Source organism: Cryptotermes secundus, unplaced genomic scaffold (genome assembly GCF_002891405.2).
Source record: "Cryptotermes secundus unplaced genomic scaffold, Csec_1.0 scaffold92, whole genome shotgun sequence".
NCBI classification, from domain to species: Eukaryota; Metazoa; Arthropoda; class Insecta; order Blattodea; family Kalotermitidae; genus Cryptotermes; species Cryptotermes secundus.
The window spans coordinates 3,157,589-3,178,521 of NW_019728498.1; the positions used below are offsets into that span (position 1 = coordinate 3,157,589).

The 20,933-nt window shown below is 40.0% G+C and overlaps 1 protein-coding gene across 6 annotated transcripts in view; it reads left to right on the forward strand.

The window, feature by feature from the left end:
* LOC111865140 (zinc finger protein Elbow) overlaps positions 1 to 20,933 on the forward strand; it is a 1,021,422-nt gene that overhangs the window by 956,842 nt on the left and 43,647 nt on the right. The window contains exon 1 of one of the 6 annotated variants that reach the window (XM_023852905.2): positions 6,330 to 6,674. The exons of the other annotated variants lie outside the window; for them this stretch is intronic. Within the exon in view, the coding sequence (XP_023708673.1) occupies positions 6,612 to 6,674 (63 nt within the window). The 5' untranslated portion in view covers positions 6,330 to 6,611. Of the gene's footprint in view, positions 1 to 6,329; positions 6,675 to 20,933 lie in introns of those variants that run through there. 6 annotated transcript variants of the gene reach the window in all.

The window sequence follows — 20,933 nt, forward strand, 5'->3', positions numbered from 1 at the left end:
TTCTCGCTTGTTTTGACAATAATTTTGGTGGCTAAAGAATTTACAAAGGGAAGAGAAACACGCGTGAACATAATACGTCTGTGTTAGAGCCGAAAAGAGAGAGAGAGAGAGAGAGGCACACACACACAGAAAGAAGAATAAGAAGAAAATATGTACGTAGAAAAGTAAAGTAGAGGAAGTGGGTGTATATATGTTCAGATGGGTAGGTGTAAGTGAACAAAGCAAACACGAAAGCGAGTAAGAGACAAGAAAAGACGAGAGAAAAAAGTTAAAGACAAAAGTGTTTGTGTCTGCGTGAGGGCTGGAACAATAACTCAGCTCCCGGAACTAGGACCATTATTCGTCTTTCAACACTGAGAAGCATCGCAGCGCCATTATGTAACATGAAAGGCGCGAGGGGGGAACTTGAGTTTCTCGCTTCTTTTCGTGTTTCCATGTTAGTTTGTGTTTGTATTTCATACTTTTTCTTGTCTATTCCTCTTTTATCCACATTTCCTTCGTATTATCGTTTCCTTTTCCCGTAAAAGGAGAAGGTAACTGTGAATGCACGCTAACGCTTCCTGTTGTTCATGGAGACTTTTCAGAATGAACACGACCAACAAAATTGACTTTACACTAAGGAGACCTAGGAAGAAACGACAAACAATTAACCCTTAACGAGTGCTGGTACCCATTCAAGTTCCTTAATTTACATTCAACTCGAAACTATAAGCGCTTTTTTAATTTTCTGAAATTTACATAAGATGCACTTACAGAACAAGAAAGACATTTATTTGTCTTTATTTCAGAAGCAACTGCAAGAACTTTGAAAAATTACCTTTGAGAGTTTGTATTTACATCATGGTTAGAAGCAAATAAACTAAATGTCACGTGCTAGAATGACTCTCGACGGAGTTTTTGATTGGAGATTGAATTTATTGATCACTTTAACACAAGGCTCGTGACTACACAATTTACAGATCACTACAGCACACACTAAGTCCTTTACAGCCTGCAGTGGCTTCACTATTCGTTTTCTGATAACGGCTTCTAACAGTAGAGATTCTTCAGCTTCTGCACTCGCGCCATACCGGACTGGCCTCCGTCTCCCAACTGAATTGAATTCTAAACTTTTTCCAGCTTATAACACCTCGTCACGGACCAAACAGAAAATACAGCTGTTCTATTATTGCGTGCGCATATGTTACGGGCGTTACCTAGCAACAGTCGCTGTTCTGTTGGTTGTTTCGCGATCGTTGCCTAGAAAAGAATATTGTTTCAGAGCCGTTCGCTAACAACGACCGCTTCCCTGTTTCCACAGATATGTGTGAATAGATATGCCACAATTTCCTAAATCCTACTACCTATGGCCGAAACATGTGTTAAGTGTTAAATGGTGAAATTGGAGGAATGAAAGAAATGGAACAACTGTTGCGTTACTGACGGTCTGTGATATATAAAGGTGTTAATTAAAGATTTGCAACATGATGCTGAAATACAGAATTCATCTTATACCATTTATGTTAAAAGGTGGATAAAATAAACAACAAGTTTTTTCTGCAAATGTGCATAAAAATATTACTGGTACTTTTAAAATTTACTTAACTAACATCGTTGATCCTATATTCGAAACACACTGTTACACTGCAGGTAGAGATGAAGTGGTCCTTACGCTTGATTATCATTGTCTAAATATGTATAGAGGGAGTGGAAGTGAGGCTCCATATACACACAGACACACACAAATATGCAAAAAAAAACTCATGCTGAGCTGCAGGCAGAGAAGAGTGGTTACTTTTATATTTAAGTCATATATTTCTAGGGAAAACATCTCCCGACGAACCATAGAACCGTTACAAGGAATATTACTAATGACATGGCTATCCAGCCCGTTAACACGGTTAGTTTACGTGGAGAAACAACTGTACCTTATACTCACTGCTGTTGGCCTAGATTCGCACTCGGCCGGTTATCATTTATATAGCAGCTAGGGCATGGGTTTGTTGTCAGTCTCGGAAGTTTATGTTCTACAATTTGATACCTGAAAATATTTTCTTGTGCTAAAGAGAACTTTGCCGATCACGGTAGCCGAGCGGTCTAAGGCATGTACTGTCTTCGCTCGCTTGGAAACCGGGATCTTGGGTTCGGATCTGTTTCCTGTGAGGTACGAACTGAAATCTAATATATTATTCTTATACACCGCCTGTCACGGTAGCCGAGCGGTCCAAGGCATGTACTGTCTTCGCTCGCTTGGAAACCGGGATCGTGGGTTCGGATCTGTTTCCTGTGAGGTACGAACTGAAATCTAATATATTATTCTTATACACTGCCGGTCACAGTAGCCGAGCGGTCTAAGGCATGTACTGTCTTCGCTCGCTTGGAAACCGGGATCTTGGGTTCGGATCTGTTTCCTGTGAGGTACGAACTGAATTCTTATATATTATTCTTATACACCGCCTGTCACGGTAGCCGAGCGGTCTAAGGCATGTACTGTCTTCGCTCGCTTGGAAACTGGAGTCGTGTGTTCGAATCCCACTCAGGGCATGGATGTTTAGTTTGTGTGTGTGCGTTTTTCTGTGTTTGTGTACACGTAGAGGCCTTGCGACGGGCTGATCACCCGCCCAAGGAGTCCTACCGAATGTGTTAGATCTAGAAAAACCGAAGTGAACGGAGAAGTTCATGGAGGTAGGCCTAGGTACACTGGGGCTGTAGTGCCAAGGGAAAAAAAAAGAGAAATTTAACTGTTTATACATTATAATGATTCGGCTTAACGTCAATATATTTATTTCACGTTGTTTGAACTAAAGAAGTATATTTGTGTCTTTGACTATTAATAATGTCGCGGAAACTGCTGCTGTTGACAAATACCAATGGCCATTATTCTGGCTCCCATCTGTATGTTGTTAATATGTTAGAGGATACATGCCACTTATATCTGTGTGTTAGATACTTTCGTATGATGATATGTCCATCGCGAATAATAAAAGTTTGCACAATTTGGCATATAAATCATGAATATTTTTAAGCGCATACAGTTAATTATTTATTGTGTATCTCTCATAATAAAAATTACAAAAAGAAAATTAAACAAACAAAAAAATATTTCTGTCATAGTTTTTACTGAGCCACAGAAAGTTTGAGCCGTCATTCGTCAGAGAACGCAAATTTGTTCACCTGTGGACCCTATGTGCTCTCATACGACCAAGTTATCAGGATAAATTTATCGGCTAGTACGCTGTTGTGCATACATCAAGAGGGCAGAAAAAAACTTATGCACTTTGCCTTGAACTGTTTAGGATTATCTGTGCTCGAATAGAGCTGATGATTTCCATATGATTTCGTTTTTGCGATTTTGTATACGTAATACTCGTAGGTCTTGATGTCCATTAGCTACTTACATAATTTTATTGTTTAAGTACCATCGCATTACAGACTGCCTCTTCAGAAAACTCATTTCCTTTTGAAGAAAGCAGTCTTCTGGGTTTTGGCACCGTGTATATGTGGTGTTAACCGACGTTTCGGAGGAACGTATCGCCTCCATCTTCAGGGTAGAAGGAAAAAATATAAGAAATCCGCAAGCGAAGAGACCGTGAGAACCGGTAAAGCAGTCTGCTTGCGGATTTCTTATATTTTTTCCTTCTACCCTGAAGATGGAGGCGATATGTTCCTCCGAAACGTCGGTTAACACCACATATACACGGTGCCAAATCCCAGAAGACTGCTTTCTTCATAGTCACCGCCGTGAAAGCCTCAAATCCTTTCCTTTTACTTCGTATATATTCTGCATACTGACACACGTTTCAAAGAGATGAGTGTATAATTTCAATAAGATTTAGGACATGTATTTTATCCAATGCGCGTGTTCTAATACAAGGTATGATGAGCCGGTCTGATCAGACCGATAAAATTATGCTGAAAAAAAACCTATTTTGTTACAGCTTGAAAAACACGGTTCTCACGGAATATTTGTTATAACTTGAATTACTGTATGTACTATTTCTAACGCTTAATTGTGAATGTTCAATGCGAATAATTATGATGTATCTTTATTATTAAAACAACATAAACTGTTTAATTTTATGTTATAAGTGAATGTGTTGATGAAGAGGTAAATTTGTTCCTATGCTCAATTTAAAAACCACACTATTGAGATATACTGGGGAGATTATGTAAAGCTCAATACATTCTTAATCTCAGTACTATGAAGGTGAGCGGTCAGCTTCACGCCTCGTCCTCCATCTCCCCTAGAAAGAGCTCCAGTGCCCACTGTATACAAGGCTGGGTGACGCCAGAGTCGATCAGGGGACTGTGGAGGAGAACCAAATCTCTCAACCTGCCGAGAATGAACTTCCACTTCTTCAGAATTCCAAATTGTAGCCTGGTCACATTACCGACTGAGATCAACATATCTATACATGGTCGTAATAATTAGGGTTGTAGATTACTCGTTATGCTGTCCTGGGAACATAATTGCTGCGTTAAAAGTCGGCGATACGGAAGGACGGAGCGTCCTGATCTAGAACACTGTCGTTCTGTCGGATTATCTTCGATGAAAGTACCAGTACAGCTGACGTACGCTAGGCGGCAGCATCAGTCAACAGCTTTAGAACAGTAGGAGGTAGATATTTTTTCAAAGTTGACTCTTATTTTGAAAATTTTGTACAGTGTTGTTTCAAGTCGCTGGAATCAGTAGAATCTTGTGCACGAAATATAATGCAAAGAAATTACTTCTCTCTGACATAAATTCGAGAATCTGACAGTTAAAGATAACTTAGCATAGGAAAACAAAGCAAAGGTAATTATTTTCTTTCTGTAAGTTTTAATATTAAGTTAATACGAATTGATAATTGATTATGAATGGACATAAATTATTTTATCGCCAGTACGAGAATTGGCATGAGACAAATATGAAGAATGTTAAGTTTCCGCAGGTGTGGGCATCTTAGTTCGGAATAGTGACTGCACTGAAGTAAATGTGATGTCGTCACTTCAGCACACATGCATCTGTGACCGATTAGAAGATTTTGTGATTCGTTGATTCATTAGAAAATGATGTTAGAAACTGTCCACTGTCTGAGGTACGCCTGATATGCCGGACGAATTGGGAGAGTCAAAAGATGATTGATTATNTACATGCATCTGTGACTAATTAGAAGATTTTGTGATTCGTTGATTCATTAGAAAATTATGTTAGAAACAATCCCAGAAGACTGCTTTCGTCATGTTAGAAACTGTCCACTCTCTGAGGTACTCCTGATATGCCGGACGAATTGGGAGAGTCAAAAGATGATTGATTATTACATTGGCAATTTTGTGCTTGGACATCTGATTCATCCCTGTCATTGCTACAGAAAAGGAACTACGAGTGGGTAAAACCTTCTGAGAAGGTCTTCAGCGCAAATTCAGAGGGAGTTATTGCGTAAAGTACACTTCGTACAGTGTCAAGTGTCCGCTTGTAGCGTGCTTCATTTTCACAGTTCGTAGGTCTCACTGGCCTACACGGAACTCAAACCGCTTTTTACAGGCTTTTTGTATTCCATTCCGCTTCATCGCTTGTAATTTCAGATTTCAATTAAGTTTAGCAAATTCCGTTTACCAACTAAACCAGAAATGAATTGTGGTCGGTTGAGTTAAATGATGAATAATGAATGGTCAAACAATGATCCACTTGCTGGGTTTAATATACTCTCTTTGAAGAAAGAACAATTTGAAATCGATATATTTTGTGGATGCTTCACTTCTTATAGTATTCGACGTTAGAAAAACAACCTTGTTCACTTGCTAAACTATCTCCTTTCACTGCCAGGTTTTCAGATATTTTCTTCTGTTGTTAGTCACCAGATCCCTTTGTTGTTTGTTGCTTTCTTTGCAGAATTACGTATTTTCAAGTCCTATACACTTTCCAACAATTGCAACTTTGACCCACTTGATAGCAGTTAAATGACTCTGCGTTCTAAACTGACGACAGAAACTTGCAACAATTGCAATGCTACCAGCGATTTTTATTCCTTCTTGCTTCTCTTCCAGGAAGTTGTCTTCAGCTCTGAAAATCCTAATGTAATATCTCTTCATGCTCTTAATTTGCTTTGTAATTTACCAGAATTAATTCCACATTGTTATTAGGCACCGTCGTCAAAAATTGTTTACTTATCCCCACGGCCCCCTGGTGATGGGTGTTCCAGTTGTGGTACAATCGGCGGCAAAGGGGTTGAAAATGCTGTGGGGTATTATATGAATCGGTTACAGGGATGACGGGGAGGGCTGTGACGTCACATTGCTACTACTAGGAGGAGTGCACTCCCTACCTCCGTTGGAGGGAGGGCGGCAGAAGGTGGTGGTGAAGGCTGCCGCTGAGCTGTGGTGGCAGTCAATCCGCGACCACGGCGGAAGCTGGTGGTAATCTGTTTGTTCTGTTAGTATACGTCACCGCACGTGCGTGTGTGGCGATTTATGCCTGAGAACACAAAATGAGTGTAGTGACTGTAAGTGGTGTATGATAAAACCACGAAGTGGGTGTTGTAAAAAGAACGTTCTTTAATTGTTTGGTTTTGTGAGACGAGAGACGAAAGCTGAGTTTGGAATAAGTTCTGAATGGCGTGTTAAAAAGTGCCGAGCGTGGTTCGACTGTCATCATGCTCACATCTAGTGCCAACCAGTATCTGCGCCCGGAGTACCTCACACCCTTACCCACAACGGTAAGTCCCTTGATGACCAGACGGAAGAGTTCTTCCCTAGCCATGGCCTAAAGCCGCAGTTATAAGCTCCACGTTCTAGTTCATTGCGTACGGTAAACTTGCATCTAGGTTGGTGAAGGAACGTTCAAAGAAATTACTTCAGAGCATTTATTTATGTTTTAATTTAAGACATTATCATATGTAGTTAAAATGAACCACTATTTTATACCTTTTCACCACTCCTGCACGTATCAAATGGGGTACATCTTTTCAAAACTTAGTCGATCTGGGTTAAACACTCACTTCCATGGACAGTGGTTACTGTTTTGTAAGAAGACGGTTGTACAGTATTATATCGAAATTCGGGATATGAGAAATTCGTTTTGAATTAAGTTTAGTTCCTTAAAAGTATAATTATGAAATTATAGAATTTTTGCCGTGAAATAATCACTAACATTCTTTCATTAGAAGTTAATTTCCTTACACACAGCAGATGGTGTCATCCTTTCATGTTGGCTTCGAAATTGGTGCACGAATTGCCACGCAAGACGAAGATGGGCTTATTAAAATTAGTATTTGAAACTTTCATTGTATTGTAGTTGTCGTTGGGAAGAGAATGAGAACTCAAAATAGCCAGTTTCATTTGCAGTAGTCCGAAAGCAATGACGGAAAAAGGAATGCGTTAATAGGGAATGAATTTCATGAATGCCGCTGGAAGCAATTTAGCAGTACGTGTAAAATCTAACAGGCCTAAAATGTTGGTAGGAAAAGCCTGTCTGTAAAAGCGAACGCCCAGTTGTCATTGAAACGTCGAAAAGGTCTAATTTCAGTACGAAAGTAATAATGCCAACCAGAACCTAACACGAATCGCCGATGCGTAGATGGAAACACGCAACACGGTACGCGGTAGTGACCACAACGCCCGCACTTGGGCCAACTGTGGCGTAGAGAAGGATCGTGGCGGTAGGCTGAATACGTTATCTGAGGCTGTGAAATATTTGAGACCGTGATGTAACGTTTCAAGCATTGTGTACAGTTAACATAATGAAATACTTCAGCGAAGTCGGAAGTTTTAACTCAGAAGATACACACCGACCGTGAGAGAGACGTTAAGTTGCCGTTCGTTGTAATATTCTCATCGCTGGTTTCCTCTTATTACAAGTTTCTTTCCAATTTAGAGTAGCAGATGTATGAACGTTCATCAGACAAATTACGAATGGGTGGGTCTGTTTTCTAAAATGTCGGTTGCTGAGTCAGGTTTCGGCATTTCTGTGCGTTGCTGTCGTTGATGTGGTCCGGCCCATGCACTCATACCCACAGCTAGTCTTCAGTGCAGAAGTGGACGCTTTTCATTATACAGGAATTAAGTTAAAGTTTACCCTAAAACCAGAAATAAAGAATTTGTGATAACAGTAAGAGTTAACTCTTTATAGCACAGTGGTTACTGTATGCACCACCTGATTTAACATTGTAAATGTGCACTTTTCCCGCAGAGTGCATTTCATATTATTCTCAGAATTTACAGCGATTGTTTTGTGAAGCAACATTAACCGGTTGCGCTTTAAACGGAGACGCGGTGCGTTTCCTATGAGGTACAATCATAACAGATTTTTTTAATAATTGTCATTTAAATGCAATTTATGCTTCAGATGGTTGAAATATGAGAGTGTTGTGTTTCAGATACACAACATTTTTAACCAAGCTCCAGCTGAACCGATATCCTCAATTTACTGAGTGGAATACAGTGAAATCCTGCCTTGGAAAAGTTTTCAGTTTTCTTTACATTTCTTTTACAAATTGGATGGGAATTTGTATTTAATAGAGAAATTTGGATTTAATGGATTACTCTAAATGCTGCACCAATAAACATTCCAAATCTGAGTGATTAGACATCCTGTTGGGACACGAGTATCTCTGCTCAAGCTGGCGCGACATAAACCGGACACTAACCCCTTTATTGGTCTGGAGAGACTGAGGAGAACAACGGGAAATGTCAGTCAGGATGGCCAATGACCGGCTGAGATTCGAACCGAACAGTTTCCGAATGCAAGTCTGGATCATTACCGCTACACCATACTGTTCGTTTCAAACCTTAACAAGGCGGCCCGGGTTCGATCCTGGGTCTGGTCAAGTGGCATTTGTGGTGGGCAGAGTAGCGCTGAGGCGGGTTTTCTCCTAGTACTTCGGTTTCCCCTGCCAATCTTCATTCCACCAAATTCTCCATCATCATAATCACCCGGGGCAGGCTACAATAGGCCAGTCAGTGGCCGCCGTGCCGCGTGGACCCAGTTGGACTCAACCCCCCACTAAAGCGAAACCTTAACAAACACACAAAATGAAAAGTAGAATCAGCGTATGAATGAAGTTAATTGTTTGCCATTAGGAATTTTGAAATTTGAACCAGGGCCCGGATTTTGATCACATGTCATCTTTTTTTCCTTATATCCTGTGTGATGCTCTTAAATATATAAATCTCATATATGAGATGCTGGTTACAGAAATGTAAATTTTATTGGTAATTTTTTGTAATTCTTTGACAGTTTTAGGCTTAAGGTCATTTTTTCATTTTGGGGGTAATTTTTTGGACTTTTAAGGGTATTTCTTGTCATTTTTGGCCATTTTAGGGAATTTTTCTTCATATGTTTTCTGAAATGTGAATAACACGGAAGAGAAGTGTTCTTTCTTTTCTCCTTTAGGTCATTTTTTGAACATTTTCAGGTCATCAAAATCCGGGCCCTGATGATAACCTTATTGTTGATCGAAAGATGTATAGAATGAATTGTTTGAGGCGCAAAATTATCCTTCACCGTGATTTAGGTTATGTTACGAATTACTTTTCTGCGGTATTTCGTATGAAGAATCATAGAGAATGGGCATAGTTATAATTCTGGTATTCTGCAATAAATTTTTGTTTTGGAAGACTGAATTTATTTGTTGCAGAAGTCCCCTTCTAATATTATTTAGACAGCAAAGAGCCAAATATTTTCTCGGGCTATCAGCCATGTTAATATTGAATTAAAACCAGCGTTACAGAAATCTCTATCTTTCGTTGTCGATGTTACGTAATAAGAGCTTTGTTTCTTCCTTGTCAAGACATGCAACCATGAAGGACTGACTCCATATTTTCTATTTCAAGAAACGACCATGAGAATATAAGATTAGCGACCGCCCAGAAAACATATAAGTACTTCGATAAAACTAGGTAATAAAAATTCATTACCCATGTTGCTGATGTAGGGAGGAATTGTAATGCTTGTTTATAAAATTTACTCCTTTAAAGAAGGTCTGAATTAGAGAACTTAACTGACGCTTCAGCGTATATCTTGTGGTTAAGAGGTACTGTATGTCTACATGATCTAGACACGTGACTGCGAGGTGATAGTGTTTTACAAATACGTATTTATAACTGTGTAGGAAGATACGAAATGTACAGTGCGGTCGCCTGACAGCTTCAGAAAATCATTCGGCCGCTGAGGCAGAAGGGACAGACGCTGCAATCCTTAGGTCGTGCCTCACAGACTCGAACTGGTAGCGGATTCGGCGAACCTTGTTAGTCCTCTTCAGTATAGCCATAATACATAGCTGAGCATCTACCTCGAGGCTACGTTATATGCATTCTATTTTTGTCCAGTTGACCAAGAAGTCTCACTGTGTACTTTTAGTAGGAAGTGGACAAAAGAATCCACCTCTTACTGTAACAGATTATTCCTTGTAAGCTACAATAAAAGTATGCATTTTAATTATTTCCGTTTTTTATTTGGAAGTTAAGGCATCGTGATTTATAAAAGCTTTTATTTTTTAATCCATTTATATTTGTGTTAAAAGTATTTAATAGTTGGTTCCGTTTTATTATTTTCAGTGTTTTGTATGTATATTTATTATTCCTTGTCCTGTGGGACATAATATTCCGATAACTTCAGAAGTGACGTTTACAGTTCCAAGTTGACATTGCACAGTTATAGTTCTTTAATACAGAGAGTTTCTTTTTTTAACTTTGTCGACCGCTTCATGGCTCTACTTTTCACGGCGGCCGGCGCGCTGTTTGCCGCAAGACGCATATGAATTTCGCCGATGAATCAGTATGCCTGGTGGCCGATAACATTTGCAGTTATGGGAAATAGTTGAATTTGTGGTCCGCTTGACGGCATTATGTTTCAAGGCGAGCAGTGCAGTTCATGCGTGGAACTTCCTAATGGTTTGTCAGCAGTGGGCGGCAGTTATCAGCTCCATTACCCGTTTGATCTCCATTATAATTCGTGAGCAGTTTGTTACGTCACGCTGCGGTATGCTTTAGAACAACATGTATTCCTGTATCACACGTACGTGAAATACTGATCTACTAGAAAGTGTCGGCGAAAATTTCGACGTAAATTTCCCGATGAAAGAGTTCCTAGCAGACAAGCAATTCACAATTTGGTGAACAAACTTAGAACAACGGGACTCTTAATAAGCAAGAAACAAAAGCATAAGCGCCGAGTGCTTGCTGGGGAGAAGTTAGTTGACATAGGGACCAGACTTGAACATACACCTAGAAAATCACTGAAACGTCTAGCTCAAGGGAATGAAGTGTCTAGTGCAAGAAGGGCAACACAATTGCTGAAGCGTAGACCCTATAAAACGGAAGTAATCAACGCACACCTTGCAGCCGCGCGATCCAGCTAGCAGGGTTCATTTTTGCAATTTGTTTCTACAGACTGTCGTTGAAGGTGAGGTCGATCCGCAATTGACATTATTTTCTGATGAAGCGTGGTTTCACTTGCAGGGATACAAAAATACGTAAAACACTACGACTGGAGTTCACAAAATTCACATCGAAATCTCGCTCCATCAAGTGAAAGTTAATGTCTGGTGTGCTGTAAGTGCAAGAAGGATTGTTGTACCTGTGTTTTTTTTAACGAAACAGTTAATTGCGAAATATATCACCGTGAGGAGGGACAGCATTTTCAAAGCCCCATATGATCTGTGAATTGTAACCACTTCATTCCGAACGTTATCAGCCGTCAGGCATCTTGATTCATCGGAAAAATTTGTATGCGCTTCGTGGTAAGCGGCGCACTTGTCGCTGTGAAGCGCAGAGCCCTGGAACCGGCCAGCAAAGTAAAAATTATCCCTGTAGTTACATACCGTTGACTTAGACAAGAGATACATATTTAGATACATGTATAATGTATTTTTTTTAAGTTAGATACATACTGGAACCCAACCTGCTTAGCTGGTACAAGAGAATCAGCATATGGCACCGTTGAATTGGACACGAATTTCAGTCAGTCAGTGCCTATGCAGGAATGAGCTTCGTGAATGCTGATTCTTAGATAATTTAGCTACGGTCTCATATTTGATGTTATGTAACATACAGCGAAATTGTTCTATTACCGGTATCATGAGTGTGAATAGGTAAGGATTTGCAAGGAAATTGACGTAGCCTTTTGAGGTTTATATCCCGGCATTAACTTGGACGGTAAACGGTAACTCAAGGAAATTGGGTTCCTTCCAATGCAAGTGTAGGTCAGTATTCTCAGTAGGTCTTAATGAATCCTCACATAACAGTAACCTAAGTTATAGCGTCACAGTCATCAAGAAACATAAATGTATGAGCAGGTGATTAAAAGAATTAATGGATTACTGTCACATAAAATTTTCCGTTACTTCTGCTGCTATATACAGCCAGGATTCGAAATAGCGATATTAACCCAACAGAGAAGTTCATAACTGTAAGGCGACACTTTCTGAATCGTTTTTTTTGTTTTTGTTTTTTTCTAAAATAGCCACCGAAAGGGAAGAAAGTATGTATCGCTTATTTCTAGGTGGAAAGTCTAGTACACGACAGTCAATCATTTTGAAGAATAGGGCAAACATTTGCAGTTTTTATTATGTAACTCTTTAATGTTAAATCCTTCTTTTTCTCGATAAATTGATAAGTATTCTTTGAATTGAAATGTTGCAATGAGGAATTAAATGGTTCCAGTTTTCACCGAAAATGAAATACATGGATCCAATGGATCTAGCCAATAGTTGGTGTAAGAACCATATATTTGCTACCATTTTTCGCTGAGTTAGGAATGGAAAGGTTCTGCTTTAGGTATGCATCTGTTGGGAGTTTTTAAAACAAATATTTTCTGTCATTTTAAAAAAGTAATTAAAAATGAAGCCATATGATACTTCCGTCCAGCCCTTCAGTTGGCAAACGTAGACAGTTTGATTGCTGCTACACTCAGCCATGGCGTAACCTATCAATGTAAGGTAACAGTAGATTATTTATTTGTTTAAAAATATAATTTCATCTTTTGATGCAACGTATTGTTGGAATCACTAACTCGCTCATATTGTTTGTGAGAGCATTTTCCATTATTTAATATTTAACTTTTATTATTGTGAATGCTCTGCACATTTCATGCCTCATTTCCTGACTTTCGTATATTTCCCACAATTCTAATACGGTAAAGTTGTCCCTGTGCTTAACTAATTAAGCACTACGCCATGCAGGCGTATGGGGGAGTGGATGTATAGATCCACATTTTCTTGTCCTCGGTACTATCTGGAGGTGAGTGGTCAGCTTCACGCTCCTGCCGCTTTACCCCCGGGGAAAGATCCCACGGTACCCATTGGATTTGGAGGCTGGGTTGGCCCCAGAGCCGGTCTGGACGATATGGAGAAGAGAAAATTCTGATCATACCGGGACTCAAATTCCGATCCCTCGGTCGTCCAGCCCATAGCAATCGCTATACCGACTTCACTACCCCGGCTCACACATTTCCAATAAGACAGTTAAATAGTTCCCTTATGATACATATTTCTACATTGAAGATATTTTTTTTAATTCGCTTAGTGGGGTGTGGAGTCCAACTGGGTCCACTCTGCACGGCGGCCACTGACTGGCCTCTTGTACCTGCCCCGGGTGATTATGATGATGGAGAATTTGGCGGAATGACGATTGGCAAGGGAATCCGAAGTACTCGGAGAAAACCTACCCCAGCGCCACTTTGTCCACCACAAATCCCACTTGACCAGACCCCGGGATCGAACCCGGGCCGCCGCGGTGGGAATCCAGCGTCTAACCGCTTGAGCTATGGCGCGGCCTAAGATAGATATATTACTGCACGAGAAGAAAAGTAAAAACAGATGTTCTTATATTCTCGAGAATTTCATAATGAGGTTAGCAGAATGAAGTTCGCTTGTTCACATTTCTAATATTCCTGAACGAACGTGGCTCTCACTGGCAGAATATCCGGAGAGAATGTTGCAAATTGACGTGTGGGTATGAGCGAAATATGAAATGCGTTGAAGAATCTGTAAGTAAAGTAAAAAGACTTAAGAACGTAGTCCGCGTTTAATTGATGACGTTTGTTTTCCTGCAAATGGTTTTATTGACCTTCGAAGCCTCTTATTAACTGACTCCATCAAGCGGAGACCTTTTGAAAGCGGACAGTAAATCTCGCATCTTAATCAAAAGATTAATAAGAACTTGACGTTTTACCCAGCTCCATTGAAGTTGCATCCAATCAGCATTTTCACAACCCATTTCATTAAACTCCGCTGCAATGTTGTTTTCCGTTCTATGGCCAACCCCCCCCCCCCCAACTGGTGCATTACGTTCAGTTTTTCCAACTAAAAATTAGTACATATTTCCCATTTACCCCTTTTACTCTGTTACTATGTGCTTTAGTAATATTTTTAAGTCAGAATATATTTCTCATATTCTACACGGCCACTTCATATTTTTCCGTAGTAGGTTTATAATTCCTCAGACACAAATATACACGCAGCCTTTCTTGAACTGTCTTATTTAGGTCTACTCTGTAGTGCTTGATCGTATGGTCACGTTGCCTCACTAAACAGAATTCTTTTTTCCTTTGACGCTACAGTCCAACTCAGGCCTTGTCCTCCATGAAACTCTCCTTTTCACTTTAGTTTCTAGATCTTAGACATTTGGTAGGACTCCTTGGACGGGTGATCAGCTCGTCGCAAGACCTCAGCCTGTACACAAACACAGAAAAACGCACACACAAACACTAACACCAAACATCCATGCCCTGCATGGAATTCAAACCGACGATCGCGGCTTGCGAGCGAGGGAAGACAGTATATGCCTTAGACCGCCTGGCTACCGTGACCGGCCAGAATTTTAATACATATCTGAAAATCTTTGAAATAACAGTGTGTAAATTTTTCATGTAAGATGTCATCTTGGAAGAAAACAATTGCACTTACATATATAATAACTGTAACAGGCCGTGAAGGCCCATAGGGTTGTGAGACGTTGAGGGTCTCACATTATCTAGACAATCGGCTCAAAGTTTGCGGTAAGGTTGTCAGCCTTACGCGCCGGCCGCGCTTTACTTCCCAGGAAAATTATTTAATTAATTCCTGGTACTCATTTCTGTTAGAGGCTGAGTCGATCCCAGGGCCATAGTGCGGCTGGAAGGATTAGGTCATTTGAAAATAAATCCAATGACCTCATCGTGATGTGAACCCATGGCCTTCCGGCTTGTAGCATAGTGCCTCGACCAATTACACTACCGCGTGCCATTACAATAATTGTACAGCAGTACCTGTCTTGAAATATAATTATTATCAGCTCTCAAGGGATGTGTAACTATCATGAGTTCTCCATCACAACAGTGACATTCACCCCTTTTCATAACAACACTTCTCCGTATAACGAACTGTCCTCCAGTTTTGGTTTTAAATGTACTCTTTTCCAGTTCTCAGTGGTTTGAACTGTGCAACTTTTCCTATGAAATGAAGTACAAAGGAAATGTTTCATTTACAACGTGAGAAATCATAATACATCGTAAAGCATTGGCACAAAAGAATACTTAAGGTACGCTGAAGGAAAGACACGAGGAAATGAGATGAATGAAGACGGAGAAGCAATTAATAAATATCTGCTGACACAAAATTTGGATGATGCAGTTGAATGTAAAACAAAACGAGCAGTTTCAAAAAGAAGACAAAACTTACTTACTCATGCAGCTGAGCCCTTCTGGAAGAACCGCCAATTCTGCAGCTACTCGAGAATTTCCCAGAATTTTATGGAACCCGAAGGTTCATTACCGTGTTCACAAGAGCCATCCACTGGTCCCTATCCTGAGCCAGATCAGTCCAATCCATACCATCCTATCTCTCTAAGATCCATTCTAATATTGTCCACCCACCTACGCCTTGGTCTTCCCTGTGGTCCCTTTCCTTCTGGCTTTCCCACTAATATCCTATACGCATTTATCGTCTCCCCCATTCGTGCTACATGCCCTGCCAACATCCTCTTTGACTTGATCATTCAAAGTAGACATGATATGAGGAAAAATATTGAAGGATTTTATTCTACACCTAGAAAGAAGTGCTGCATAACCAAAGCGAGACAGTTTAAATTTTTCAAGAAATTAAGCAGAGCCATGTGGAGGATGAAATTGTATACTCTGTATATACTTGAACAAACTCTTCTCAAAATTTGGGGCAGAAGTAACAAGTCTTACGGAACATTCCCATAAAGCATGCCTTCGAAGAACTGACAAATGTAGGCTACTCAGACTTAAAGAAACAACAAAGTTCCAAGAGAGATTGATATGAACATAGGACTATGTAGTAGTGTATAAACGGATTTCCTGTATCTATTTCTCTACTTTTTAAATCTAGTCTGGCAAGGGGAACACCAACCATTTATGTCACTGCATACATAAGGAAACGTAAAGAAAAGGAAAAACCGTCGTGGATTCATCCAGCACAAATAGAGGAATAAAATGTACACAGACACAAAAATTAATAAATTTTATGATTGTTATGAAAAAGATTAGGGGAAGAAGAATTATTTTAGAAGAGATTGGATATATTTTCCTAACTTCTTTTCTAATTATGAGTAGAAACTTAAAATATAATGTTGAAAATTCCTATCTTTTATTGACCTAGAGAAATCTTTTGATTAAGTTAATAGTGGGGCAAGTGGGATTTGTGGTGGACAAAGTGGTGCTGGGGCAAGTTTTCTCCGAGTACTTCGATTTCCCCTGCCAATATTTAGTCCACCCAATTCTCCATCATCATAATCATCCGGGGAAAGAACAATAGGCCAATCAGTGGCCGCCATGCCGAGTGGACCCAGTTGGAATTTACATTAATAGTGGGACGATTCTTACTTTGTTGACCTGTTCACGGTTCTACGCTTCACGACGGCCGGTGCGCCGAACGTTATGGGCCATCAGGCATTCTGATTCATCGGATAAAAAAAACGTATGCCTCTCGCGGCAAGGGACGCACCGGTTGTCGTGAAGCGCAGAGCCTTGAACCGGCCAACGAAGTTAAAAACCTTGTGTAGAACGGAAATGAGAATGTTGGCAGGGGATATTGCATCACTTCATTGGTGCTATATATGTCATCTATAATGATATTATTTCGGTACAGATGGAATGTGATTTACTGACTTGAGGCGTCTCAACAAAAGAGTGGAACAAAATTGTAGCTTTCCAGGTTTATTTACAGTTTTTATGCATATAAAATGCTGGAGAGAGGGAATCAACAGTAATTTCAGTAAGGTACTTCGCTCTTTACAGGCGTTGATGTAATTAGGCCCTAACCGACGTGCAATAAATAACTTACAAAAAAGTCGCCAGAATTTGAGAAGTAGTTTTCTGTTTAAAAAAGAAATTATGGAGTTTTAAGTAGAGACAGTTTGTGAGCAAAATTTATATCAATAACAAACTGCTGGAACACGTCGTCAACAAGTTTTTACTAACTTGGCTGCAGTGTACTCTATCAACAAGAGAAGAACATAAAAAATATCGAAATTTCTAGAAGCCACTGCAGCAATAATTCATGCATTCCAGTTTTTATTCCAACTGCGTACATACTGGATTCAGCAGTCAGGGAGAAGTTGGTCGAGGTGTACACAGAACGAGACACATGAATATGACACGAAACGATACTGGCAACAAGTTATATTATTGAAGAAAGCCGTATTCTGGGATGTGGCGCCGTGTAGAAATTATGTTAATCGACGTTTCGGAGGAACAGTCTGTTGCACCTGCTCTAGCTGGTTCGCTCGCGGATTTCTTCTTGTCTTCTACCCTGAACATGGAGGCGATACGTTCCTCCGAAACGTCGGTTAACACAATATCTACACGGCGCCACATCCCAGAAGACGGCTTTCTTCATAGTCACCGCCGTGAAAACCTCAAATCTTGCAAGTTATATTATTGTGCGTAAAAAACATTAAGGGAGTGAAGAGTTAAATCTTTTGAAATACACGTGTAACGCTGTGTAGTTCGTTGAAAATTAACAAACATTTTGGAGGAACATGGTGTCTCTATCTTCAGAGTCGAGGAATAAGCCAAGCAAGAAACCGGAATGAGTGGGGCTTGCGGTCGGTTGACTTTCAGCGCAGTCTATGTCGTTATATCACAGAAGACAGAATTCTTTGTAACGAGCACGTGACAACCTCATATCCATTACAGAATTATTAAAATATATGAGAAGTACACTGACAAAAGTGAACGAGGTTCTTAATGAAATTCTGTAAATGTTTCTCATCACTGTGTTTTGAAATATTTTGTTATCTCTGATATTGTCGAAGATGCTGAAGATCAGCGTACATTGCCACTTATTTTGTGTGGATATGCAACTTCGCCTCTTAATTTGAAACTACGAACATAATTGACAAATGTCTGACTGCAGAGCGCTGAAGAAAATGTGAGGACGTAAGAAAGCCGAAGTGAATGAAAAGTTTAGTAGGATATTATATAACAAAGAATGTCGTAATTTAGGGCTGCACGGTTCACATTATTTTGTCAGGGTAGTGAAAGAGAGGTTAGCAATAATGTGGTCGCATAGTAAATTTCAGGAATGCAAGGAATCGTTGCAGAATTTTGATGGGAAAACGACATTGTTCACATAGAAGACCGAAAAGCGATTTAAGACGTAAGTAGTAAGAAGTTGAGGTAGCTCAAGATCGCACCCAGTGACGAATTTTATATCAGCGGTGTCTGAAGCTTCTGGTTCTGCTGCGATATTCTTGTGCTTTCACTCATTTGAGCAGGACACTTACCGCATGACTTGTAGGAGGGGAGGGGGGCTGATAAGTGTTGTACTGTCATAAGAACTGTGACGTTACGTACCCATAAATTTGTGCCTTTCATACTTATCTCATAGATAAATGGTAACAGGTAACTTATTTACGACCCGAGCGAAAAGCAATGGACAGGTCAGTATACGTTTCAAGAGTTTAACTTTCATGGTCTACCAGTGTTCCAGGCGGCTGAAAGTGGAACTTTCACATGAATGACTACGCCTTGTTCGTTGGCATGCACAAGTATGATGCCCTAAAGTGAATAGAATTTTAAATTAATTTACTTTTTTTCATCCCTGAAAATGAGGAGTTGCTACACAGGCGTGTTTACACAATAAAGGCGAGTTATTTGTCACTAATTGTGTTAAATTAAATATCTGAATGAAGTGATTATCGGGAAACTGTTTATTTTCATTTTTAGATTTTCTTAGATATAGCGATACTCCGTTTTGAGTTCCGGTCAGACTTTGATTGACAGCGTGTAAGATCCCATAGTAACTGGAATTCAAATATGCGCAGTAAAAATGAATACAGCATGTAAAAACCGTCTGAATAAATAAACAAAGGAATGTCTTGGAATTTAATTTAAGGAAATGCATATTGAAATGAAATATATATATATTTTTTTTAAATTCGCTTAGTGGGAGGTGGAGTCCAACTGGGTCCACTCGGCACGGCGGCCACTGATTGGCCTATTGTAGCCTGCCCAGGGTGATTATGATGGAGAATTTGGTGGAATGAATATTGGCAGGGGAAACCGAAGTACTCGGAGAAAACCCGCCCCAGCGCCAATTTGTCCACCAAAAATCCCACTTGACCAGACCAGGGATCGAACCCGGGCCGCCGTGGTGTGAAGCCAGCGACTAACCGCTTGAGCTACGGCGCGGCATTTCAGGACATGAAACAGCAGCACGTTGTTGTAAACCCGAAATAGACCTTCGCGTTACATTACAGACCCGCAAATTTCTTGATCAGCTGAGGAATTATTTTTTTAAGGAAGGTCTCATTCATTTCTTGCATCAATGGTACTACAGTTTCGAAATCTTTCTTACACAGACGGTAGGACTCCTTGGACGAGTAATCAGTCCGTCGCAAGGCCGCTACCTACACGTAGGACAACACAAACAGAATAAACGCATACACATACATCCATGCCTTTGAGTGGGATTTAACCCACGACCCCAGCGTGCGAGCGGACCAAGACAGTTCATGCCTTAGACCGCGCGTCCACCATATTCGGCTTAGGAAGGTCTCTGCTATATGAAATTAAGGACTAACGTCGTATTTCCACCGTATTGTAAATATATTTGTGAATTCGAAGCGCATGCAGATATGTGTACGGAATACTCACATATTTTAATTTTATTATTGTAAATTGTATTATAACTCAGCTTTTTAAGAACCAAAAACCACTAGACTTCGGTGCATGTTTGTTTCTGTCTGGGTCCACTTGGCTTATGTCAGAGTTGCAATTTAGCCAAAGTTGTATGGGGATATTATTTAAGATTGTTACTTAAGCCTTCCAGAAAAAACAACACCCCAAGCATGTTGGACGTACTTGGAGACAGATTACATGACAAGGGATATGAATGACGTTAAGAAAGACCGTCCACCTCCAGCATTGATGTCACTTGTTGCAATGATTACATTAACTCGTCTTGCAGGTTTCCAATGAATTGCAACAGAAGAGCCTGAATCTATTTATGACATCATCGCTTCCATGTAAGTTGTCTACTTACACATGAGATAAAATATAGAATGAATGATTAACGTGACGTCCGTGAGACTTGAAAATATCGAGTGGGCGACTTCCTGGTCTGATCGATGTCACTATTTTAAACATGTTATATAACGTCGATTAGTAGAATTTCTTTGAACGATGAATTGCAAAGGAGTGAAAGGAAGCTACTGTGGTCCATATGAAAATAATATGCCGTCATTTATTTGGAGGGACTGAAGAAAATCACTAGAAACCTTAGGATAGGTAATTTCCAAACCGAAATTTGAACCTGAAACCCTCAGAATACGGAATGGGAATGTTATAAATTAAAAAAAAAAACAATGTTCAGTGGAAATATACGAAGACAAAACCGAAGACAAACAATGTTTTATGTGTGCAGATAAGAAATAGGCCTATATTTAAAAAATATAGAAAGAAAAAAGAAAATACAGCGGCAAGAGTGGAAGGAACATAAGCCTGTTTTCAAAATACTCCCTATTCCAGAAGC